The following is a 27,438-nucleotide window of genomic DNA, read 5'->3' as shown; positions in this document are numbered from 1 at the left end:
AGATGGAGAGAGAATTGGGAGTGATCATCAGAAAAGAAAAACCTGGGGCAGAGGGAAGACTTACGCTTGGTCCTGAGAGAGGTATAGATTTGCAGAGAAGATACGGGCTGGGTAGCCAAGGAGGAAGGGAAAAGCAGATGTTATTTAATAATCCTTTAGTAGGAGTTCCCGTCATGGCTCAGTGGTTAGCGAACCCTACTAGCATCCATGAGGACACAGGTTTGATCCCTGGCCTCGCTCCGTGGGTTAAGTATCTGGCATTGCCATGAGCTGTGGTATAGGTTGCAAAACTGGCTTGGATCCTGCGTTGCTGTGGCTGTGGTGTAGACCAGCGGCAACAGCTCCGATTCGAATCCTGGCCTGGGAACCTCCACATGCTGCGGGTGCAGCCCTAGAAAGACAAAAAATAAAAATAAAAAACAATCCTTTAGCAGAGGCTAAAAGACATAGAAGGCAGCAGTTCTGACAGTTCTAATAAGAGGAGAGTAACCACTCCTCAACCAGGTGTAGATAAACAACCCCAGTTACTCGTAATTAATCTTTGATTTAACCACTCTTTTTTCCCCCCTTTGGCCTCACCAGGGATTGAACACACCACAGCAGCAACCCAAGCTGCTGCATTGACAACGCTGGATCCTTAACCCACCTGAGCCACTCAGAAACTTCTTAATCATTTTCTTTTAAGGGCAAAAAAGCAACTTTAAGTTCCTACATCTTCCATGTGAAAGAAAGTACCCGATGGGTGCCCCTGAGAGTGATGGGGTCCACAGCTCCCCATCTCAAAACTGCCTGTCCCCTCACAGCCACACAACCCAACTGAGCCTGGCCTCCAGCACCAGGAAACGGGCAGCCCTGGGGAGATGTGCACAGCCGGTCCGGGGATCCCAGGCAGGCTTCCCCTCTGCTCTTTTCTGTGGCTGCCAGGAAAGGGAGAGAGCAGGTGTGCACACCCACGGGCGGAGCACATGCTCCAAGAGACGGGGTAACCCCGGCTTTATCACGTAGCAAAGTCAGTACTTGCAGGAAGGGGCAGAAATTCTGGGGTGAGAAGGAGAAAAGAGGCTGCTAGGGAGAGCTGACAGAAGAAGGCAGGTGCCTGTGCCTGGAGATCAAGGAAAAATACCCCATTTCTTTTTTTTTTTTTTAAGGGCCACACCCATAGCATATGGAAGTTCCCAGGCTAGGGCTGGAATTGGAGCTGCAGCTGCTGGCCTACACCACAGCCACAGCAATGCCAGATCTGAGCTGCATCTGTGACCCTACACACAGCTCACGGCAACTCGGGATCCTTAACCCACTGAGTGAGGTCAGGGATCGAACCTGCTTCCTCATGAGTACTAGTCAGGTTCATTACCACTATGCCACAAGGGAACTCCAACACCCCATTTCTTTCCCAGTGGCATTATCTGCCTGTAGGAACTCTTCAGTCCTAACAACCCCCATCAAGCTAGAAACCTCTCCTCCCCAAAGGCCAAAAGAACAGGGTCAAGGTGAGGACTCACCGCAGGGAAATGATTCTCTTCTGGTCTGGAGACTCGGCCTCGCTGGACGGGGCAGGGGACAGGGCTGTTGGCGACCTGCAGACCTTCTTTTTCTCCTCCACACCGTTCTCAGCCTCTGAGCTGGAGAAGAGAAAACGCTTCACCTTAGCCATCCAGAGAGGGGAGGATGGAAAAAACAGTCCAGGGACCTTGCTTTCCAGAGAGGGGAATGATCTTCCATCCCCACAACAGACTGGAATCAACTTGGGCAGCTGTGCCCTTTCCATCTCTCCATCCCACCTGCCCTCAGCAGGTGCCCCAAGGGGAGGGGCTCCAGGTCATGGCTGCTTCAGGTACACCTGCAGGCCTATGTTTAGGTAAATGCCCAGCTCTGTCGGGACTCAATGGTTCCCATTGGCCCCGTGCTGCCCAGCTCTGCCCTGCCCAGCAGAGAGGTGGCAGATCACCTGGAGGCTGGGAGGGCCTCTGTGCAAGCACACATACAGGAGCTCACACACACACAATGTGGCCTCCTGCCAGAGAGGCTCGAAGTCCCCCCCCCCCCCCGCCCCACCCCACTTTGTTTGTACTCGCGTCATTTATCGCCTTTTGTGTTGCCTATCACCTTTGTGTCACTTAGCACCTTTTGTCCCCATCTGGGTGATTGGTCATGTCACCAAGCGCTCCTCTCAGCAATTACAGTCTCAGATCTGCACCATCAACCAGGCTAGAAGGGACTTATTACCTCCCATTTCATAGACTCTTGAGCAATCTGAGCAATCTGAGACTCTCAGGGAGTGAATAGCTCACAGAACTAGTATCTGAGTTGGAATTCAAACTCAGGCTATCCACCCGGGAGACCTTTTGTGTATGTGCCCATTCTCATATTTTTTTTTCTTCCCCTTTTTTTTTTCTTTTTTGCTTTTTAGGGCTGCACCCTGGGCATATAGAGGTTCCCAGGCTAGGGGTTGAATCGGAGCCACAACCACAGCCACAGCCACTCGGGATCTGAGCCACATCTGTGACCTACACCACAGCTCACGGAAACCCCGGATCCTTAACTCACTGAACAAGGCCAGGGATTGAACCCACATCCTCATGGATACTAATCAGGTTTGTTTCTGCTGAGTCACAATGGGAACTCCCCGTTCTCCTATTTTTTTTTTTTTAATCCATATCCAGCCATCTCCCCAACCACTTATCTGTCCTTCAAGCCCTCTTACTAGCTCTTTCATGTGGGAACCCTGGGCTGGGGTGCGAAAATCATTGATCTTTATGCTGACCACACGGTCAAAGATAGGGCTGGCCTATCATCGTGCTCAATACGCTCTGGCAAGACGAGGTCTGACCTGAGGGGACAGGAAGTCAGGAGGGTCTGTGCGCCGCACCACAACAGATGGAGGACAGCCCATGGGGACACTCAGAGCTGAGCTCTCTCGGTCTGGGGAACATGGGGAAGCCACTTCACCGTGGGAAGAGAAGAAGGAACGAGGTGAGGGTGCTCTGCCTGGATCAGACCCTCTGCGGTGTCAGCCTGCACAGCAGAGGACTCACTTGCAGAGCGTGAGAACTCCACAGTGGCCGAGGGCAAAGGAAGGCAGCATTACTGTGATCGTTGAGCTAATTTTAACTCTAACTTACCACTCGTTTGGTATCTTCCCCTGCAGATGACTGCACAGGCAGGAAATGGTATTGGTGACTTGTGGCTGCTTGCTGACCACCTACGGAAACTGGACTACTTGCTTACGGAAATAGGACTTTACGGTATCCCACTGTTGAGTAAAAACCCAGACCCAGTATCTGACCCAGTATCTGAGTAATCATGCCCGCAAATGGTTGATACTCTCATTTCTGTACTAAGCATTTCTCTTCTCCTAAGCAGATAAGTATCTGAGAACGTCGACCCAACCTTCAATTTATTTAATTCTTTTCAACGTACTTAAAGAACTTACGTGTGTGAAGAGGGTAGAGGCCATAACTGAATTGCATTACACGATGAAAAGCACACAGCAAGTCTTGAAACTTTTTTTTTTTTGTCTTTTTGCCATTTCTTGGGCCGCTCCCGAGGCATATGGAGGTTCCCAGGCTAGGGGTCGAATCGGAGCTGTAGACCCCGGCCTACGCCAGAGCCACAGCAACGCGGAATCCGAGCCGCGTCTGCAACCTACACCACAGCTCACAGCAAAGCTGGATCGTTAACCCACTGAGCAAGGGCAGGGACTGAACCCGCAACCTCATGGTTCCTAGTTGGATTCGTTAACCACTGCGCCACGATGGGAACTCCCCATCTTGAAATGTTAAAAGAAAAACACTGCTTTGGTTTCAAACAGAGGATTTCATTTTCATTTAGCATCAGGTCTAATTTAAGGACTCCAAGAATTTTAGAACTATGAAGAACACTTCCAGTACCTTTCTGCCTTTTTCCTTCTACCCCTCAAGACATACACACATCACTCCGATTCTTCCTTCAACAGCATAAGGAATCCACAAACATGAACTTATTTACAAAATGGAAAGAGACTCACAGATGGAGGAAACAAAACATATATTTACCAAAGGGGATGTGGTGGGGGCAGGGAGAGATGAATGAGGAGTTCGGGGGTGTGGGGGGGTTAACATAGACACACTACCATGTATAAAACAGATATCCAGAGTTCCCGTCGTGGCGCAGTGGTTAACGAATCCGACTAGGAACCATGAGGTTGCGGGTTCGATCCCTGCCCTTGCTCAGTGGGTTGATGATCCAGCTTTGCCGTGAGCTGTGGTGTAGGTTGCAGACGCGGCTCGGATCCTGCGTTGCTGTGGCTCTGGCGTAGGCCGGTGGCTGCAGCTCTGATTCGACCCCTAGCCTGGGAACCTCCATATGCCATGGGAGCAGCCCAAGAAATGGCAAAAAGACAAAAAACAAACAAACACACAAAAAAACCCCCAGATATCCAACAAGGACCTCCTGTACAGCACAGGGAACTATCTTCAATATCTTGTAATACCCTAAATGGGAAAAGAATCTGAAAAAGTATATAAGTGCGTAAGGGAATCACTTTGCTGTACACCTGAAACTAACACAACATGGTAAAGTAACTATCCTTCAATTAAAAAATGGTAAAAAAAAAAAAATCAAGTATAATGGAAAAAATAAAAATCAAAAAATATTTTTAAATGGTTAAAAAAAAGTAAATCAGAAAATCACTTCAAAAAGTTCTCATATGCTAGTCAAGTAACTTGAATACAATAAACCAAAAAAAAAAAAAATCCATGAGAGAGTCCCTCTTTCATTAGGGAGATGAAGTGTGTGCGGAACTTCAATAATCCACCTGAGCACTCATTCAAATAGTTACCGAATTGTATGCAGGGTCAGATGACGCCTAAGAGGCTGGGCGTTAGCTGATCTGTGCAGCCTCTCTGTGTACTCAGAAAGAGCCACTCCTGGCCAGAAGCACTCATAAAACGGTGCTCTCTGACAGGACATAGCTCTAGGGACACAGGGCCTGGCAGAGAAATGGTGCCTCTGGCTCTGAGCAAAAAGAACCCAGCACCAAGGTGTAGAGGTAGCCAAGCCACTGGATTTCAGACTTTCCTGGCCAGGCCTTTCCGTGCAGGGCAGGCACTCAGCCTTCAGTGCGAGTACCGGCCCTGATTCAGGGCCCCTAGCTTGTCACACGATGACCATGCTAGCCTCTAGGTCAACAGAGCATGGAGGTCTGCACCTGTTAAAATGCTTTCTTTCTAGAGTCTCCTCCCCTCGCTTCCCTTAGCGGGCGCCCGGTCTCCAGCACTGGTTCTCGGCTGGAGGCCCTTCCCAGCGTGCATGAACTCCACAGAGCCTTCCATTCCAGTGTCTTGGGCCCTACTGCTGCTGGCTCTGCAACTCCCTGGGCCCCTAACCAGTTACATTCTGGACTGTTAACTCTTCTTTCCCACTTGGCTTATGCATCCAACTGGGAGAGTGAGTTCCTTAAAGGCAGGAAACTTCTGCCTTTTTTTTTTTTTTTTCCCCCAGCACTTGGCTCAGCATTTTGTTCACTGTGCTCATTTCTAAGAGTTGATTGATGCAGGATTAATTCTGTAGCATCTTAGAACGGAAGTGAAAGTCATCTATGGGCCAATACAACTTTAGGCATTTGTTTACTTAAAGATGCTACGGAAACCCAAGCTAGTGAATTCCCCACATCGGCAAGATGATTCCTGGAGGGACCCCTTACAGCTGAGGTCTTTTGGGCGCAGCAAATGGAAAAATGTAGCATCCGAAGAGCAGAGATGCCTGTATTTGAGCGAGGAGGGCGTGGGAGGGCAAATGGACCGCTTCCCCAAGGCCTCTCAGTAATTTTAAAGTTTCTCTCAGTGAAGCTGAACTCTCCCTGACAAGGGAGATGAAATAGTCCCCACAGTCATGAAAATAAAGAAATCAGTTTTTTTTTTTTTTTTTTTTAAACAAGAAGATAAGTCTCTTTCAAGGACACTGACTCAAAGAATCAACTAAAAACACCAAGCCAACAATCCTCTTTTTTCAACAAATGTTTACTGAAGAGTCCCTGCTGACTGGGCAGGACGCTCAGGGCTGGGCAGGACAGACAGATCACTGAGTTTTAAGGATCCGAAGCAGCAGCAGAAGATGCTGGGAACATGGGCCCTCCTTCACTTGATGTTGGCAAGGTATTTCTTCTCCCATCTCTCACCCAATTTAAGCATCAGTTACGGGCCCTGAAAGCTCTTCAGTAGGAATTTCTGAGCAGTGAGGCACATGTCTAATAACCAAGCCTGACTTTACCACGAGGCAACAGCATTTTTATGGCCAGCTAAGAAGTGCTGGTTTCAATAAGACACTGCCACACACCGTTCCCCACTCTATAAATCAAAAAGCAGGTGCGACAATGCCTATCGACTCTTCATCACTTAATAAACCTTACTAGTCTGCTGATGGCTTGATTCAGATTTCAGTTTTTCAGAATCTGAATTCTTGTACGGGGTTCACGGTCATTGCTCTTGGCAAGAGACTCTGTAGGGTTAGAGTAACCTCCTGTTTCCCATCATCTCAGTCGCCCAGGCTCTTTGTCTCTCTTGCTGGGAATGTCCTGGGCTTGGGCATCATCACACATAAGTGATGATTAAGATCTGTCGCAAGTGAGTGAGTCAAGTTGTACCTCCGGTAAATGCAGTCAAGAGCCTCACTGTGGCTCCATCCAGGAAGCTGTGTTCCTGCCTAATTCCAGTGATAAACCCACGTTTGTCTACCTTCGGGTTGGATTGGTCTAAGCTTAGGCAGAAAAATAGCCCTAAATGCCCTCATGGTAGTGCAGGTGAGATAGTTTTACACGCATGATCATTTAAAAAACCTCCCGGATTATCACTTCTCAAAACCAGTCTGGACCAACACAGGTTAAAAAGTGACTTGAAAATAGGCTATGTTCCACCGAGGATCTCCGGAAGATAAAATCCTAGAAATGGGATGGTCACAACTACGGTCAGGTTTGTGAAAGTAGAGCGTCACCGAAACCCTGTACTGAAAACTAAGCCGCACCTGGACTCGCCAAGTTCTCACAGGCTCCTGCGTTTGGTGTGCCATCCGTTTGGCGGCTCCCTGGCTGGCAATCAAGGGTGGCAATACTTGGGGAGCAGAGAGATGGGCTGTTGGGATGGAGGAGAGTTCTGTGGACTGCAGGACAGCACAAACAGAGACCTCACAGTAAGTGGGAAGCAGAATGGGGTGCAGAAGGTCAGTGATGGAGACCAGGCCTCTCCAGCTGCAAAGGAAACTCAGTCCCTCAAATTAGATTTTTCTAAGTCAGGAAGAAGAGCCTTTCATTTGCAATTTTTGTGTGTCTTTTTAGGGTTGCACCTGCAGCATATGGAAGTTCCCTGGCTAGGGGTCAAACTGGAGCTGCAGCCAACAGCCTACGTCACAGCCACAGCAATGCCAGATCCAAGTAGAGTCTGTGACCTATGTCACAGCTCATGACAATGCCTATGCACTGAGCCACAGCAATGTGGGATCTGAGCCGCGTCTGTGACCTACACCACAGCTCATGGCAATGCTGGATCCTTAACCCACTGATCGAGGCCATGGATTGAACCTGCATCCTCATGGATCCTAGTCTGGTTGGTTACTGCTGAGCCATGATGGGAACTCATTTGCAATTCTGATGAAAGTATATTTTTGTCTGGAAATTTTTTTTCTCTTTTTTTTCTTTTTAGAGCCTCAGGTACATGATATGGAAGTTCCCAGGCTGGGGGGAATCAAATCAGAGCTGCAGCTGCCTGCCTATACTACAGCCACAGTAACGCCAGATCCAAACTGCGTCTGCGACCTATACCACAGCTCATGGCAACATTGGATCCCTAACCCATTGAGCAAGGCCAGGGATTGAACCCACATCCTCATGGATCCTAGTTGGGTTCATAACCTTCTGAGCCACAACTGTGCCACAATAGGAACTCTCTGGAAACTTTAAGTTGTATTTATCCATCTACATATTTATTTCTGAATAGGTATTAGAAGAACGAGAACACATTTCAAAAGTTACAAATGGAAAAAATGAATCTCCCTTCTACTTACCCTCGTTTTCAGGGTGGCCCTGTTTCTCTCGAGAGAGCCACTGGGAGTCTAAGTGCATATGTGTGTTTATGTTTTAAGCACAAGTGATAGCATGCTGTTCTACCCCCCACCCCTTTGGGAACTTATAGTATTGTGGTGCTTTTGGCTATTAGTATACATAGAGCTTCCCTATGCTTTTTAATGACTGCATAGAGTTCCACTGTAATGGCAGAAGTACAATCTAACCAGTTCCTTACGGATGGGCATTGAAATGATTTTCAGTCCTATCACAAATACAGACAACATTGCATAAGATGTCTTTCATGTTTATTATGTGTGAATATATCCATAGGATAATTTCCTAGAAATAGAACTGCGGAGTTAAATGTACAAATTTAAAAAATTTATAGTTTTTACCAAATTGCCCTCAGTAGAGGTTTTGTGACTCACACCCATAAGACGTAGAAGTGTTTTCACGTTCTAATTAAAGTGTTACACTTAAAAAAAAAAAAAAAGAAGCGTTTAACAGTACCTAGCACACAGAGTAACAGTTTTAGTGATGACAAGTGTTAAACTTTTTGATCTCTACAAATGTGAAAGTTAAAAAAAAGTCCCCCTATAGTTTTGATTTACATTTTTCTTCTGAGTAAGGTTGAATGTATTTTCATATATTTAAGAGTATTTTTTTTTTAATCCCCTGTGTTGTGAATTAGCTGTTTGTATGTACATTTTGCCAATTTTTCTAGTGGGCTGTTGATTGAAATATTTAGGGAAAACAATTCTTATAACTGTATCACCAATGCTTGGCAATATTCTAGAACTGATTTATTAGATAAATAAACATTTAGGAAAGTTAAATGGATATTAGTGGCCAGCATAACATTAAAACATCAATCACAAATTAATATTTTTTTCTCTTGAAAGGCTTACTGGCAGGAAGAACAAAAAGCAATGCCAAAAACATAGCATTCTTTGGTTTCAGCAAAATCAGTGATGAACCCCAACAGGTTTCCAGTTCAAGACGGAGGAAAGAACATAGACGTTTGCCTCTCCTTTCCAAGGCCTGTTAAGATGAGAATTTATGAAAGAGGTAATGAGTTTGCTTATAATAATGGGGGGGGGGGAACCATCAACCAGTTTGATTTCCCCAAATTTCTGGAAACTGGAAGGGAGAAAATAAAGTGCACTATTCATCCATGCAGCCAAGTGGAGGAAGCTTGTTATTTCAGAATCTGGGCATCAATGGAAGATAAAAGAATAGTGATCTGTTCGTCAGAGTCCAACAAGGTGCTATAGGAGGAGGATACAAGAAGTTGCCCACAACATTAGATTAGATTTAAAGGTGTGTGTGAGAATCTCCGACTACTCCCCCACCCTCGTCGTCAAGACCTAAATGGCAGGCGGTCAGCTACTTAGGTCGTGAGGCAAAGATAAGAGAAGAATTGTTGGTCAATAAACTGAATAACTTCACTGCAGAAAATCAGGGTACATAGCATGGCGGGGTGGGGGTGGGGGGCAGAACCCCACAGTAAATCCCTTCTTTTCCTTCTTCCATTTTGAATAAAATGGTCCCAGGTTAAGTGTCAACTCCCTGTTCACGTTCTGCCAAAGCTACTCTAGTCCTTCATTCTTAAATATGAAATGACAACAAAGACTCGTAGGACCCTTGAAGACAATCTTAAGTCTTTGTTTTTGTCTTTTTAGGGCCACACACGAAGCATATGGACATTCCCAGGCTAGGGGTCTAATCGGAGCTATTGCTGCCAGCCTAAGCCACAGCCACAGAGTCTGCGACCTACACACCACACCACAGCAATGCCGGATCCTTAACCCACTGAGTGAGGCCAGGGATCCAACCTGCAACCTCATGGTTCCTAGTCGGATTCCACTGCACCACGACGGGAACTCCTGTTATTAATATTTCTTTTTTTTTTGTCTTTTCTAGGGCCACACTCATGGCATATGGAGGTTCCCAGGCTAGGGGTCTAATCAGAGCTACAGCTGCCAGCCTATACCACAGCCACAGCAACTCGGGATCCAAGCCAGGTCTGTGACCTACACCATAGCTCACAGCAATGCCAGATCCTTAACCCATTGAGTGAGGCCAGGGACTGAACCCACAACCTCATGGTTCCTAGTCGGATTCGTTTCCGCTGTGCCACAACGGGAACTCCGAAAATCTTAAGTCTTAAAGACTTGAGATAAACCAACCAGAAAGTAAAACCCTTAGAAAACTGACTTCAGGAAACAGAAGAAAGCTTGAGACAAACAAGCGAACAAGAAAAACAAAAACCTCAAGCCTCCTAACTGCTATCTTCAGAGAGAACGGGGGACTCATGAAACAGATCACACCACTCTGGGGATGGATACCTCCCTTGACTCCTTGGTTCTCTTGGAGTCCACATCCTTACTAGCCTTCAGGGCAAGTCAGGACCTGCCCCGTCTGCCCCTCCGGACTTCCCTGAACCCTAACCTTTCCTCAGTCTGGGCTCCCACAAGAAAATCTGTGCACTGGCTATTCCCTCTGCCCAGAACGCTGTAGCCCCCAGAAAGCCACGTGGCTATCTCCCTCCTCTCCTTCAAGGCTTCCCTCAAGTGTCACCTTCTCAATGAGACCTATTTATTTAATCAAATTCAAAAGGAGAAAAAGTAAGAGGGGAAAAACAAGACATGTTTAAGCCAGGCACTTCTAACTCAAATGAACAGGAATTCTACACAGGAAAAAAAAAAAAAAAAAAAAAAGGAGAAGCTATTATTAAAGAAAAAACAAGGAGGTCCCGTTGTGGCTCAGTGGGTTAAGGACCTGACGTTGTCTCTGTGAGGATGCGGGTTTGATCCCTGGTGTCACTCGGTGGGTTAAGTATCCGGCGTTGCTGTAAGCTGCAGCACAGGACACAGATGTGGCTGGGATCCGGTGTTGCCACGGCTGTAGCTTAGGCCTCAGCTGTGGCTTGGATTCAACCCCTGGCCTGGGAACTTCCATAGGCCACAGGTGAGGCCCTAAAAAGATTAAAAAAAAAAAAAGAAGAAGAAAAAAATGGGAGTGATAAAAAGGTTACGCATTTCTTATTCTAAAAAAGTCACGTGTCAAATTAATCTACTAGGAGATTTAAGTCATTGTATTATTTAAAGAGGCAAATGTATGAAAATAGGAAACAGAAAGCAATAGGCCTACCTAAAACATGGAGCAGGAAGAAAGGGAAACAGGGAATCAGTATGAGTGCATTCATTCTTTTGTTCCATCAAAACAGGACGTTGAGAGATACAGTTTAGAATAAGTAAGCAAGAAAGAGCAGGATGCATGTATTTTTAGAGATACTCAAGTAACCACTACCACTAAAATCAGGTACAGCAAAGAGCGACGGGGGAGGCAGATGAAAAACCCAGCAGTCTGGTTTTCTCTAGAATAAGGCAGCAGAAAGAAACACATCACCCTTGCTGGGACCTTTGATTCCTAATGAGAGGCGGCTGCTGTTGGACCTCACTTGGTTGGCAGTAAGGGTTAACTGAAGATTTTTAGACAGGAGGAATGCAACAAGGAGGATGCGGTGTTGAGTGCCCATCTCAGCCCACGCATATACCACAAGAGGCCTGATGAGACAGGTGCTTCTTGAAGACTCCACTGGCCTCAGTGTATAGGAATGGGGATGGGGTGGGGGTGGAGCTGGAGACGGTGAGAAAATGGAGAGGCGGATGGGGAGGAATTTGAAGCCAAGATGCAGAGCCTGCACTGCAGAGAATCCAGAGATAATCCCGGGACAGGGTGGGAGGGCCAGCAATGGGGGAGGAACATCCGAGATAAGGCAAAGGGCATCTGGGGAGTGGAGAATTAGCACCAGCACGAATAGCTACAGGGAGCAGCAAGAGGCAATGCAGTGGGGCTGGGAGGGATTCTGCAAATCCGGTTTGCGATGTAATAGACACACAGGGCCCGCAGGTAAAAACCTGTATCTAAAAGCCAGAAGTGCCCCCAAAGAACAACAACAAAAGGAGATACTGCCAAGCAAAGGCTGGCTCCCCAGCTCATTGCCACAGCAGGGAGCAGTACCTCGATCTCAGCTGCACTTCAGGGCTGGAGGAACGACGGCTCAGCACAGGCCACCCACCGGCCCCAACACGCCTCCTTAACCTGGTCCCATGAGCCATCATGTGATTCATTCCACCTTTGTGTCTACCTCCAATGCTGTTTTCCTAAATCACTGCTTTTCTTTCATAGCCTAAGGCAACTCGGGTAACTCCAAAAAAAGGTTAAATGTCGAGATTCTGATCCTGAGGGGGTAGAAATCCAGCTCGAACTGGCTTATTTTTAAAAAACCACTCACAAGGGCTTCTGTCACTGCATTAAGATGAAGTCAACAGTGGAGATGGTGTCGAGATGAGCAGAGAACATCTGCAGATGTGTCCCCTCAACCTCGGGAACACACCCCCAGCTGTGATGTCCAGGTCGCGCTCTCCAAGTCCTTAGGGGACATCAATGCCCGATTCATCCTCGCGCGACGCCGCCTCCATTACGTCACGCCCTGGCTCTGGAACCAACAATGACTTTCTATTGAGCATCAGAGGAGGCATCTGGATAGGAGCCAAGACCCTCCAGGGTTGTGCAGTGGCCCTTTTTTCTTTCTTTTTTTTTTTTTTGAGAGGTTAACTTTAATATTATTTCTAATCAGGAGAGGACTTATTCATTGCACATCAAGTGTCAGAACTGAAGATCCAATTTCTCCAAACTAGGACAGACTGTATCTTGCCTTTCACTAAGGAATCATCTAAATGCAAATGGAAAGGCTTTTCCATATGATCCAAAGTGAAGTCAAGGAGAGGCTAGGAGGGATATTCAGATTTCCTGAACTTTATCCCTCTACTTTCTTTTTTTTTCTCTTTTGTCTTTTTCAGGCTGCACCTGCGGCATACGGAAGTTCCCAGGGTAGGGGTCCAATTGGAGCCACGGGCCTGTGCTGCTGGACTGTGCCAGAGCCACAGCATCGCCAGATCTGAGCAGCATCTGCCACCTATACCACAGCTCACGGCAACGCTGGATCCTTAACCCACTGAGCGAGGCCAGGGATCGAACCCGCAACCTCATGGTTCCTCGTCGGATTCGTTTCCACTGCGCCACGACGGGAACGCCTATCCCCTCCACTTTCTAAAAGCAATTCTCCATTCTAGGCATGTCAGTCTTCTCACCATAGCCTTGCTCCCATCGTTCCATCCTCCCTCTGAGCAGGGCTTTTGTAGCCTGGACTATCCCCTCTGCTCCTTCCTAACTACCCCCAACTATCCGATGCCCAGTGCCCAGGACGTGGCTGGTGACACACCCTCTTGATATGGGCCCCCAAGTCTTTACTGCCAATGTCTGGATATAAGAAATGACTCAATCGATACTTGTTGTGTGGACAACTTTGAGAACATCTGTGGTTCAGAACAATAATCAGCACCTGCAAAGGGGCTTGGGCTTAAATTTTATCTCAAGACCTAAGCAGTAAACTCCTTTCCAAGTCTGATGTACAAGTTCTCCTGGAAGAGGGCCATGCTGAAGGTGGAAGCCAGTAAAAAAAAAGGCTGTGTCTCCACTTTCCCTTTCACTGAATCCCCATTGTGTGTGAACTTAGCTTTCCATCTGATCACTGGTTCAGTAGGCAATAATTTGAAACTAAATGGAAATGTCAACAGACTGTCTTCATAGCTGGAAGAATCAACAATTGTTAAGCAAAATCATAATCAAACTAAGTAACTTCCGTGCGGTGGTATTTTGAGGCCAAGCACGATAGGAGAAGGACAAGAAACTGCATCAAGGAAAGAGCAGTCGACTTTTTCAATTGCCAGGAAAAGCAGATTGATGCTGCTCATATTTTCCTTTTTGTTATTTACACCATCAGCATGTACATAGGACTCTGTATATTGCATTGCTTAGTATTAACCAAGTTTCTAAAAATATCTATCTCCTTCCAACTAATACTCTTCTCAGGGGCAAGGACTTTAAATAGTTTTTGCATTTTTATCTCTACTCCTTTTTGAAGGTGTTCTTCCACCAGCAACAGCTGAATGTCAGAATAAGCCACTTTTCATATACTTGAGAGATATTAGAGGCAATCTATTTAATTGAGGCCTTCAGCCAGAAGGAAGGGTTTGAGGAAGAACTAGATTCTAAAACTTAACGAGAAACTTCCAGAACAGAAAGATAAAAATGCAAAAGGCCAGGGCATGACATCCAGGAAAACGCTTCTCGAGAAAGTACACTATTCACAAACCACTGGCTATTATGGCAAATATTCAAAACATCAAAGAAGATTCCAGAGTACCTCAGGCACTTTAGATGAAGCACACATAAAAAATACCCCCGTCCTCCATCCCAAACCCCATTCGAACCCAAGACCGAGGTCTTGGATTTTTCAGAAATAGGCAGAATCCATCACACCATTATCACTTTGGAACTTCACTTGATAGGAACAGAGGATCAAGGATGGTCCAAAAATGGGAGGACGAGGCCCTCAGGCAAAAGTCATAAAAACTTGATAGGAGGCAAAGAAGGAGAAAGGAGAGAACAGGTAACTGGTGCATCGGGAATGCCAACACGAAGATGGCATGTGTACTGTAAGAACCTGAGAGGTGCCTCGAACCACAAGGAGCTGAGCATCTGAGGTGGGTACTTACAGCTGGAGGAAGGAGGGAGGGTACAGCTGGGCAGAGGAGCCTGGAGCTTGCAAGCGATGAATGGGGCCCGGCCACGGTATCCTTAGATGAGGCTCCACTTTGTGAAAATGTGACTCTTGAGAGAAGATCACTGTGTCTTTCCTGGAAGGGAGTCGTGTCAGGACCCAATTTAGAGGTACTCTTGCAGGGGAGAGAAGGAAGGAGCACCAGGTGGGAAGTGGGCAAAGGAAAAGGGCGGAGGGAGAGACACCCCAAAGGGAGATGGTCCGAGGAAACGTCACAGGCAGAACAGTCCTTTCTGTTCACAGAAATTCCTCTTGCGTTCGACTGCCTTTCTCTTGTTACCATACCTACGATACGAACTTTTATTTGGAGAGAGAGAGAATGTATGATGCCAGGAATACATGTATTTAGCCAGCAGGGAATATTTTACTTATTAATAGTACAGTAACATTTAAGATGAAAAAAAATAGTAAAAAAAATTTTTTAAGCCCCAAGGCCATTAGAAGCCAACTTGGGAAGAGAGAAATGTTTGCTTTTGTTTTGAGGAAGCCTCGTCTCCACGGAGATGGCCACGCTATGTTGGCCCGTAGCTGTTGCAGGAGGCATTTGGGCTCAGAGCATCGGAGATACCGGAGCAGTAGTCTCCCACCACCCTGGCTGTCATCTCTGATGACTAAAGTGCTTTCTTTCCGCTTACACCTTTTATTTCCTGGAACTCAGGCTTTCTGTTCCACGTAGGGGGATAAAAAGATCAGTCGCCAGAGACGTAAAAGACCAAGGTGCGTAGGCATGGCAGCAGAGTTAAAAGTTGCCGCAAGAGTCCAAAATTGCAACAGAGAGCAGTCCAGAAACTTGTCTGTCCTTTGATTCCCTGACTCAAACTTGGCAGTACCACTGCCTCGTTCTACATTCTGATCTCATGGCTCAGAACTGCACGTGTACGAGCACAGCTCAGGATGTGCCATCCAGGAATTTCCCAAAGGTCAGCTTCACACCTCATGTCATGTCATCCCCAGTGATCAAAACAGACATGAGACATTATGGATGTTTTTAGCACACATCAAAATCCTCTTGGCTTAAATGCTAGGTGGCATTATTGAAATTCAGGATTCGTTTCGGATGAAAAATTAATGGGATTCAATTTCTAGAGAAGAAAGACACCGTCATTTTTAAAGAATGGGATAATTCTACGTTAGCGAGAACAGCTTTCTGTAAAAAGGCTTTGGTTTAACCAAAACACGTCTACACAAAATACACTGAAAGAAAAAATAGTTCATGCTATCCTATGGCAGAAAATAAAAGAGTACATTTTTAGTTATTTCGAGATGGAATCAATTCCATAATTATATCATAATATATCATATATGATATAAACAATGTCATATCAGATTATTTATATCATAAAGTATCATAAAAATCATACATGATAAATGCCATTGTATATAATTGACATTATACAGAATCAAAATAAGGATTAACTCTAAAACTGAGAACTCCTCACTGCTGGTGAAAAGAAAGGTTTCTTTCAATATCTTAAAGGCAGCTGACTTGCACAGGATAGAAGAATTAGAATTAGAGTAACTTATACATGATAATTAGTACCTCTTTCGAGGAAATAAGCACCAAGTCTAAGTAACCTTACATCTGATAGCCTTACTCCCTGTCCTTTATTTTCCTCACTACAAATATGGATTTTTCTCTCCTTGTGCTAAAAAATATACATACTGCTTTGGGAAAACATCTATTTGTGGCTCCTTCCTTCTTCCTTGTCACTCTTTCCTACTGGATTTTCCAGATGACTTTACACTTGGCATTGTTGTTCTCAAAGGGCACCCACACCCACTCCATGATACCATATGAGTCCTCACGCCAACCTTATGAGGCAGGTGTGTAAGACAGGCAGTATCCATATTTCACAAACCAGGAACCTAAGATGAGAGTGTTGAGAGACAACAATGAATGAACGGAGGCTCCGCTGCTCTCATGCTTTGACTGTCCATCTCCTACCAAACCTAGGCGGACACAGAGACCTGTGGATTTCATCTCCTCCAGTAATTTCTAGTTATGTCCCCTCTTGTTCCCTCCCAGCTCGGCTGGGTTAGCATCGATCCTCAATGTCTCCCGCCTGGACCCCTAAACATCCGCACCTCGTCTGAGTTAGATGCAGCTCTCCCTCCCTGCCTCTCATATTGCCTTATATGGAAGATCACTCTGCCCTGTGATCTTTGGAAAGTCCAAATATGACATGATAGTCACATCATCTATCCAATCCCACCCTGTGAAAAACCCTTTTGCTTCTCCAATGCCTACAAGATGAAGCCGATGTTACATACAGGAAGCTCTCTGCCATCTGGAGCCTCCTCCCTGGCATTTAACCTCTTGCATGGTCTACCCAGCCCTGTGCTTGGGCTGCCCAGGCCATTTCTCTTGGTCCCGACATGCACTGGACAATCTTCCAAGATGTAGCTCTGGCTGGGGCCTCCTTCTATCGGAAGCCTTCCCCAGCCCTCTTTGTGCCCTGAGGACCCACCCCCCTTTAATGGTCCTCCCCCAATACCCTAAAAGCTATGACTGCCATGGAAACTGTATACTTTAACATGGGGATTGTTTAAAAATGAGGAGTGGGCTACTCTTTGCTTGTCTTCACTCTCCTTAGACCATAACCCCTGGACGCCTGGTCCCTGGTCTTATCACTTCTCTCTATTGGGGGACGTGTGTGTGTGTGTGTGGGGGGGTGCTCTACTCAGTTCCCTTAAGTCCTTGACATTCCTTACACTCACACTAGAAGCCAGGCATTCCGATTTCTAGCCAGAGCCCTTCTTGACGACACCAGACCATACACATAGCAACAGGAAGGGATGTACTTCACTAGGAATTCCTGGACTTAGAAAGACTGGCATGGGAAAGGCCAGAGAAGTTTTCTGCTGGGGGCTGGGTTGTGTTCGTCCCAACTTGGACTAAACTGGTCAGGGGCAGTTTCCGTGAGGCAATGAATGGCTTGCCCATTTCTTCCCACCAGCCTGGGCTAAAGGTAGTGGGGTCTGCTTTAGGAAGGCCAAAGGAGCTGTCATCCCTGCTGGTTGAGGGGCCATCACACCTGAGCTGGCCTTACTTTGAGTTTAAAGGGCAAGCCTTGGAGTTCCTGTCATGGCTCAGTGGTTAACAAATCCAACTAGGAACCATGAGGTTGTGGGTTCGATCCCTGGTCTTGCTCAGTGGGTTAAGGATCCGGCATTGCCGTACGTGTGTGGTGTAGGTTGGAAACGCAGCTCGGATCTCGTGTTGCTGTGGCTCTAGTGTAGGCCGGTGGCTACAGCTCTGATTCGACCCCTAGCCTGGGATCCTCCATATGCCATGGGAACGGCCCAAGAAATGGCAAAAAAGACAAAAAAAAAAAAGAAAAAGACATAAAGGGCAAGGCTTGGTTATTGCCAAGTTCAAGAAAGAAAGAAGAAGAAGAAAACAGGGCTGCTTTTCTTCATTTGACACCTCTGAACTGGACAAAGCTTGAGGAGAAGAATCGATTCCATCATCTGTGGCTTCCTAAGAGGAGCCTAATGCACGGTTCCTGGGAGCAGCAACTTCCTAAGGGAGGTTTATAGTATTTCAGTGTCTTAATAAGAGACCGGCTTTCTCACCCACAGCCATGTGTTACACGGCTGAGCTGCTCTCTATCACATCAAACTTGAATTTAGAAAACACTGGGGAGTTCCCGTCGTGGTGCAGTGGTTAACAAATCCGACTAGGAACCATGAGGTTGTGGGTTCGATTCTGGCCTTGCTCAGTGGGTTAAGGATCTGGCGTTGCCGTGAGCTGTGGTGTAGGCTGCAGACGCGGCTCGGATCCCTCGCTGCTGTGGCTCTGGCGTAGGCCGGTGGCTACAGCTCTGATTCGACCCCTAGCCTAGGAACCTCTATATGCCGTGGGTGCAGCCCCAGAAGGATGGAAGACAAAAAAAGAAAAAGAAAACACATGGGTTTTCATTTTTTAAAAATTTGGAGTGTAAGGGATGGCACGCATTTTCTATTTGACCAATGAAGGTAGGTGGCACTGCAAAAGGAACAGTGGCAACGTTTGATGACTTGGCACAGATTTTATTAGGAAAACTGAGACTGGTCTTTTGGGGATTACTACTTAATTTGCATCATAGCTGATGCAAGCGATGGTACTCACTTCTTTTCATAAATAATTATAAAAGTTTCCAACTGCCTACTATGAAAATTTTATGACATACAGATTAGGCAGAAGAATGATTATCTACTCATGGCCCATCTTGTTTCATCTATAGCTCTGCCTACTCCTCTCACCTCTAATTTATTTTAAAGGAAATCCCATTATATTCATATCTGTAATTATTGGGGTCTGTAGCTCTAAAAAGAGGACTTTAAAAAAAAAGATAACACAGTATCAATAACAAACTTGAAAAAGATGAACAATTATCATTGATTTTAAAAAAGTGAAATCTAGCTGTTTGTTGGGGAAGGATTTTAGTATGACCATGTATCATTATTGAAGAGTAGCAGGGCCTGCTACCTCCAAATGCTGCCAATTTCACATGTGATTTTGAGCTGCAGGCACGTGGGAATAGCAAATGCAGGGAGGGGCTTTCTCTGAATGTCCCTTATCAGCCTTAAGACAGATCCTTGAAAAGGAACTCAATTTTCATAAGTCCCCTCCCACAGTTTCATCAACCAGGGCGGCTTGACTCTTATTGTACGGAGGAAACTAGGAGCCCACACCACACCCAAACAAACTCTGTCCCAAACTACACACCTCCCCTTTATTCTATCTTTTCCCCTTCATCCTTCCCCCAAATTATTTACTCTCCCCTAGGAGGCCTATCTCCTCCCTCTTCTTTCTTTATTAAGCTGGTATTTAATCCTAAATTCTACAGCCACCTGGGGAGTTATTTTCCCCTGGGGAATCTCCTGCGTATAACAGATTTGTTTGTTCTTCTCTTGTTAATCTGTCTTGTATTTTTTGGGGGGGGGAGGGTCCCAGCTAAGAATGCAGAAGGATCATTATTCTTCCTCCTGCCCAGTATTTAGTACTTGAGTGGATTAAATCATCTTTAGGACAGAGCTAGGAATTTGAGTATCCAGGACAGGATTTGGAAGAGATCACATACTAGTCCAGTGTGGCAAGAGAAGGTACCCACACTGGTATTTCCAACTGGCTGGGGTGCCCTTCCTCTGGGGACTCTAGCTGCTCTGCTACTCTGGATAGAGGAAGCAACAGACATGGCAAGCCCTAATCTCAACACCTGGACCAGATTCGGCTTTCTTGGGGGAGTGAAGGAAAAGAGATTTGAATTGACATGGGTCAACATGAAGCTAGGTGTCATGGTGAGAAGAAACGTATCCAATTGGATAAACTACCATAGAACTCATTGGGGAGTGATGGAGCTGCACCTGCATGTTGCCTGCATCTCACGCAGCAGCTGCCCCCACTGCAACCTCCCCCAGCTCACACCCAAAGGGCAGCCTTGAGAGAGACCTGAGCAGAGCAGATGGAGGGGGTGACGTGATAACCCAACCACCCACTTCCTCTGACCCATTAATACTTGAGTCACAGAGCCTTGGGCTGTGCCAGCCCTGGAGACTATCTGGGCCTTCCCACAGACATGCTCGTTTGCCTTTGAGACCTTGCAGGGTTATGTCACGTTGCCTGAACACAGGGTCAGTTCTGCACATCTCTAAGACGCAAGCAGCAGGTGGGTTTGAGGAATAACCGAAGAGTTCTAGGTGTAAAAATCAGCGCTCTCCCAAGCATGAGACTCTCCGAACTTGTCTGTCGCAAATACATGCCGCACATGGTACCTGCCCCCTGGCCTTTTGCAGGAGTTTCTTGCCAATTCTTAGAACAAAACCTCACAGGATTCTGTTCTTGAACAATAGCTCTTAGGTAACAAGGATTCCTACCCTCTCCTCGCGTGGCTTCAGGTACCAAACAGGCAGGTTCCCTTCGAAAGGACACTGAGCAAACATCTTTGCTAAGCTGGAAGGACAGCTTGTTTTTCAGGCAGCTATCTGTGTGGTATGGTTGGCTCAAAAGTGTGAGATCGCAGGCGAGACCCCGCTTCTGCAGCATTCCCTGAATCCCTTCACCCCATCCTTGCGTGCCCCCTCCCCAACATGCTCCACCTGTATTTCTTTGGAATAATCTCCTTTGAAAAGCTAAGTCAGGATTGAGGAGGGGGCGGGAAGTGGAAGGCATCTCTATCTGTTACTCTTAGGAGTGTAACGCAAGCAAAGCATGAAGTCACTGACGGCATCTTTCCAACACAGCTCAGAGAAAGCTGGTTTTAGGGACGAGAGATAACAAAGTGACTGTGCAGAAAAGTCATCGCTGTGTCAACATCTCACTGGGACAGCAGCAGGTGACTAGGTGAAGGGTGTCTTTGGAGACAGAGGGGAAGAGCAATGTCAAAGAGGATGTGGGAGGGCCCCGTGCCCTCAAGGTTTTGCCTGGACCCCGTTTTCTTTTAACTAACGAAACCCTGGCTCCGGATGTAAACACACAGACTGAAAGGACACTCATCGAAACCAGGGCTGAGAATACACATGAGGCCAAAGAATGGTTCTCGCTCCCAGGACTGCCATATGGTTTCTGGTAAGATCAGTCTGTGAAGTCCACCACTGAGTGGTCCTAAAGTTGGGCCTAAGGACCTTTTGTGTCAGAAACAACTGGGGTTGGGGAAGGGGGGCCCTGTAACAGTGCACATTCTTAGCCCAGCTGCAGAATGTTTTAAGTCTTAAACCCACCAAAATCTTGAAATTGAGCTGAGGGTCAGCCAAACCAGGATTATCGAGCCAAGGGTGAAGCAAGTCAATTAACTTTGTTGCCTTCTCTCAGCAGTTCTGTGATACAGGCGGGGAGAGGGGGGCACATTTACCAGAATACACCAGGACTTTTGGAAAATAACCCTCGTCAACGATGCACAGGTAATGCTGCCTTCGGGAATGAAGTCTCTATGTCAGTTAAAGCCACTACCCAAAAAATCAAAATACAACCATGTTTGAGTTTTCTTTGGGAGATGCAATTACCGGTGAACTTGCTTTATTTTCTGCAATGATCTGTGGTTGTCAAGTTTGCTACAATGAGCTTCTTATAATCATAGATGTTCATTTATTTAAAAGTTCTTTTAAAAAGAGAAAAAGGAGAAGGGATAACATTAGATTCTGAGATGCTAATTACACCCACTATCTTCTTTTTTTTTTTTGTCTTTGCCTTTTCTTGAGCCGCTCCCGAGGCATATGGAGGTTCCCAGGCTAGGGGTTGAATCGGAGCTGTAGCCACCAGCCTATGCCAGAGACCTGAGCAGCGTCTGCAACCTACACCACAGCTCACAGCAACGCCAGATCCTTAACCCACTGAGCAAGGCCAGGGATCAAACCCGCAACCTCGTTGCTCCTAGTCGGATTCATTAACCACTGCGCCACGACGGGAACTCCTAATTACATCCAATATCTTCAACTAGAGGGGATTCCAAGTAAACTTTTAGGGAGGGATTTCTAAGCAGGAGGCTTCAAAGAAAATCTAGAAGACTTCTAATGCGTATATTTGAATACACCTTAGAAATGCTTTTTTTTTTTTGGTATTTTTGCTTTTTCTAGGGTTGCAGCTCAGACCACATATGGCATTGGTCACCTTGAGTTTCCAGTTATGTCCATTCTTCTGCACAGCCATTCAGCTCAAAATGAGCCTTTCTGATTTCTAGTCCCTGGATTCTGAGCACAGTCAAAAGGGGAAAAAATGGACTGGTGCCTTTGCTGTCACCGGGGCCCTCAGCATTCCTTGGACGGTCCTGGCCTATTCCCTCCACTTGCACTCCACTCTCTTTGCTGTCAAGCCGCTAACCAAACACAACTCATCCCTTTGGAGAAAAGGGGTCCCAACATGATTTAGCTGAGACAACTAAAAACTGAAGAATTCAGACAAGTCCAGCCACGTCTTCCCCCGACATACAATCACCTACACCTACATCTACTGCACCCCACATTCTAGTTTCAGAAGACAAGTTCTCTCTCTCTTTTCTTTTCTTTTTTTTTTGTCTTTTTGCCTTTTCTAGGGCTGCTCTTGTGGCATATGGAGGTTCCCGAGCTAGGGGTCTAATCAGAGCTGTAGCCACTGGCCTACACCACAGCCCCAGCAACGTGGGATCTGAGCCACGTCTGTGACCTACACCACAGCTCACGGCAACATCGGATCCCTAACCCACTGAGAGAGGCCAGGGATCAAACCCAAAACCTCATGGTTCCTAGTCAGATTTGTTAACCACTGAGCCATGATGGGAACCCCAAGGTCTCTCTTCTTTTGATGTTCAAGCCCACCTTCCGATACCTCTAGGCTTGTTCTCTCAGCTATTCCATCTTCGCACCACATCTTCACTGCTTCTCTCTTTCTCCTAGTTTATGCACAGGCTCACGTAACGCTCTCATCTAAAAACCAAAACCTTCCCTAGACATCACTTACTCAAGTTACCTTCCTCTCTTTCCTCCACTGCTCAGCCAAGGCTCTCAGAGCCAGTCTATCCATGCTGGGTGTGTTCCCGCACTTCTCATTAACCCGGTCCACTAGAGTCTGGCTTCCATTCCCAGTACTCCACTAAAATTACCCTGGCTAAGTACACCAGCGATCTCTCCAAGGCATTCTCTAAATACTGCTATTGGTAGCACCTGCCATTGTTGACTATCTTTTGAGATTCTCCTCGTTTGTTTTTTCATGTTTCTATTCCATTTTGTTTGTTGAATTTTGCTTTTGTTTTAGTTTCTGCTGTGTTATTTATTCTCCATCACTTCTGTAGCCTCTTCTTTTGACTTTCCTCCCAACATAGGATCATTCCCAGACTCTCTTGTTGATCCTCTGCTTTTCCCTCCATTGGAAAACTCCATCCAGTCCCAAGACTTTATTTTTTTTTTGTCTTTTTGTCTTTTTGTCTTTTTGTTGTTGTTGTTGTTGCCATTTCTTGGGCCGCTCCCGCGGCATATGGAGGTTCCCAGGCTAGGGGTTGAATCGGAGCCGTAGCCACCGGCCTACGCCAGAGCCACAGCAACGCGGGATCCGAGCCGCGTCTGCAACCTACACCACAGCTCACGGCAACGCCGGATTGTTAACCCACTGAGCAAGGGCAGGGACCAAACCCGCAACCTCATGGTTCCTAGTCGGATTCATTAACCACTGTGCCATGACGGGAACTCCAAGTCCCAAGACTTTAACTGCCACCTGTATGCTACCATTTCCCAAATCGATCTCCCAGCTCTGACCCTCTGGAGGGTTTTCTAACATCAACAACCAATTCTCCGATTCTCAGGACACCAACGGGGTAGCCAACACTTCAATTCTATTCTGGCACTCATTACCCAAAGTTGAGGCCAACCCCACAGGGTAAGGGCTTAGTTCCACAACACTGCCTCCACTTGAGATGCCAGCTGAAAGTCCCAGGCCAACTGGATATAAATCAGGGGTTCCCATGAACCCCCTCCCCCATCAGGTTTGATAATTTCCTAGAATGGCTCACAGAGGTCAGGGAAATGCTTAACTTGTATTTTCTCCTGGATTATACAAGATACAACTCAAGAACAGCAAGAAGGAAGGGTTGCATGGGGCAGGGTATGGAGGCCTGTGGAGCTCCGTGGCCTCTCTGGGTGCACTGCCCTCCTAGCACCTTGGTGTGTTCACCAATCTGGAAGCTTGTGAAATCTTGTTCAAGAGTTACAGGGCTTAATCTCCAGGTGCCCTCTCCTCCCAGGAGGTTAGGGATCAAAGCTCCCAACCTCTCATCAATCAAACTTTACCATGATCAGCCCCATCCTGAGGCTATCTAGGGGCTCTACCCTAAACCCCGTATTTGCATAAACTCAGGTGTAATCAAAAGAGGTCATTGTGATTAACAGGAGACTCTCCTTCCTTTATCGCTCAAGAAATGCCAATTCTAGGAGCTCTGCCAGGAACTCAGAACAAAGACCAAATACATCTCTAATTTCAACTTTTTTTTTTTTTGGCTGTGCCTGTAGCATGTGTATGTTCTTGGGGCAGCAAGTGAACCTGTGCCACAGGGGCGACCTGAGCCACAGCAGTGACAATACCCAATTCTTCACCCCTAGGCCACCAGGGAACTCCCCAATCTCAACTTTTATAAAAGGAGAAACCATCATTTTAATACCCCAAATCTCCTTTTCCTGCTATGTTCCATGGCTTAATTAATGGAACATAATTACAATCCATGCAGTCCTCCTGGAGAAACTAAAAGACATTCTACCTTCCTCCGACTGTCAATCCAACCCATCACCTGGTTCTTCCAATTTTTTCCCCCTTGACATTTCTCAAACATATCTTCCCATTTTTCCTGCTACAACAATCTCATCCGGATTGTTGCACAGCCAGCTAATCCCTGCTTCCTAGTTTGTTCGCCATGAAATCTATCTTAAACCTTGCTACTGGGGTCATTTCTAAGAAACTCAAATCTGACTTTATCACATCCCTGGGTAAACTTCAGTGGCTCGCCAAGCTCCTTCTCATGGCATAAAAGGTTGTCCTTTTTGACCTTTCTCCAATTTACTGCTCCTCAAATATTACCACTCAATATAAATTTTTTGGCCATGCCCATGGCCAGGATCCTGGGCCAAGGATCGAACCCATGCTTCAGCAGCAACCTGTGGATCTAGGTAAACATGCTGGATCCTTAACCCACTGTACCACAAGGGAACACCTCAATATACATTTTTATGTTTCAGTAATATTAGTTCTCCATAATTACCAGGCTGTTTCGCATCACTGTGTCTTCATTTGGGCTATTCTTTCTGGATAAAATGACCTCTCTCTCTCTGGATAATTCCAGTTCCTTCTTCAAAATTTAAGAATCATCATTTCCTCCAAGAAACATCTTTTACTCAATCCCCACACTGGGCTGTTTTTTTTTCTCCACTATTCTCTTACAATGCCTTAAAAAAACAAATATTCCTATTTTGCATATTATATGGAAAATCATATTTAATGTCCTGGTAAGATATTGTTCTAGTTACAGTGATGCTGTGATGTCTTGAGGGCAAGGTCCACCTCTAATACTTCCTACTATCTTTGTAACATACTATAGATGCTCAAAAAATGTGTTAAATTCCAATTACTGATGTAAATGAAAATACTTTCAAGAATATAAAGTGCTTTACAAATGCTATGCTAATTATTAAGTTGAACTGGTAAGCAAGAATCCCCAACTTCATTTCTGAGGAAAAGGGTTTTTTAACTTAATTTATTTTTAAGATTATTATTTTTTCAATTATGGTGGATTTACAATGTGCTGTGGATTTCTGCTGCGGGTTTTTTAAGTTTAAATTGTGTTCTGTATTCAAGTGCAACATATTATTTTCAGACCTGAACTATACCAGAGAAACCTGCAATTCTATTGAAACTCAATACTGATACTGAGTTTGTTCCCCATTTGTGTTTTAAGTTTTCTGTTGTTCCTTGATTAGACTTTTCTACTATGAGTTGTCCTGAAAGCACTGTGGCGGGTCACCTGCAGCCAGAGGGCAGAACAGGGCTGTCCCAATGCAACCACGATATGCTGATATGTATCTAGAAATGCGTAAGAGACTAGTTGAGGTATGTTCCAGCGGGCAGTCCTGCCTTAACCAGATACAAGTTTACCAAAGGGAAGAAGTAAAAGACCAAAAATTCATAAAAGAGGTCAAACCAAGTAAAAAAGCAGGGATTCTATTCATATTCAAAACACTTTCCTCAGTTTGTTCAGCCTGAGAGAATTCTTTACACAAAGGCTACAGAAGAGCACAGAGAAGTAGGGCAGTTTCTTCAAAGCCTCATACTCTTCAGGTTGGAAGGGATCTAACAAATCAGGTCATTCAGCCCCTCTCTCCTTACAGAGAAGGAAACTGAAGCCCAGAGAATGGCTTCCCTCAAGGTTCACAGAATCAGTGCTGGAGCCCAAGCCGGAAATGATGCAAAGAGAAATAAGCAAGGAGAATTCTCAATGGGAGTCCCCAAGTCCCGTGTTCTGTTCTTCGGCCCCAACCACTCAACAAGTCTAGCCACAGCAGTCCCCGAATGCTGTGAATTTAACCTTCTCAGGTAGCTTTTTCTTGTTCTTCCCTTGCCTGAAATAACCTTTCCATCCAGCTGAGACCAGTCTTTCTTTCTTTTTTTTTTTTTTTGTCTTTTGTTGTTGTTATTGTTGTTGTTGTTGCTATTTCTTGGGCCGCTCCCGCGGCATATGGAGGTTCCCAGGCTAGGGGTCGAATCGGAGCTGTAGCCACCGGCCTACGCCAGAGCCACAGCAACGCTGGATCCGAGCCGCGTCTGCAACCTTCACCACAGCTCACGGCAACGCCGGATCGTCAACCCACTGAGCAAGGGCAGGGACCGAATCCGCAACCTCATGGTTCCTAGTCGGATTCGTTAACCACTGCGCCACGATGGGAACTCCCAGCTGAGACCAGTCTTTCTTACCCACCAACCTCACATGAGATATCTCCTCTCATCTCAGCTCACTTCAAAAAACAAGGTGTACTGCTTACGTCTCTGTTCCTTTCAGTATTTGATAAGTGTTGTGTAATCCTTATCACACAGTTGTGTATCTGTGTGTGTATGTCCCTTCTTCTCCGAAGACCAGGAACTTCTAAAGGGCATCACCCACATCTCATTCAGGCCCGCATTCCCAGCATAGAGTAAGCGGTAAAGAAATGCTTGCTGAGTTACACTGGATTAGGGAAACGCGGAGATAAGTCACATAGAAGTTACCAAATAACACAGGATTAA

The 27,438-nt window shown here is 46.1% G+C and overlaps 1 protein-coding gene across 3 annotated transcripts in view; it reads right to left on the bottom strand.

Annotated features, from left to right (window-relative positions):
- The window catches only part of GRAMD2B (GRAM domain containing 2B), a 104,469-nt gene that overhangs the window by 26,850 nt on the left and 50,181 nt on the right, over positions 1 to 27,438 (bottom strand). For 2 of the 3 annotated variants that reach the window (XM_047778526.1, XM_047778528.1), the window contains exon 2: positions 1,503 to 1,622. In XM_047778526.1, the coding sequence (XP_047634482.1) occupies positions 1,503 to 1,622 (120 nt within the window). Of the gene's footprint in view, positions 1 to 64; positions 108 to 1,502; positions 1,623 to 27,438 lie in introns of all 3 variants that reach the window. The other variant, XM_047778527.1, reaches the window with a different exon arrangement.

Source organism: Phacochoerus africanus, chromosome 4 (assembly GCF_016906955.1).
Source record: "Phacochoerus africanus isolate WHEZ1 chromosome 4, ROS_Pafr_v1, whole genome shotgun sequence".
NCBI lineage: Eukaryota > Metazoa > Chordata > Mammalia > Artiodactyla > Suidae > Phacochoerus > Phacochoerus africanus.
Note: the sequence above shows the minus strand (reverse complement) of the source record. Positions and strands in the feature narration are given on the sequence as shown.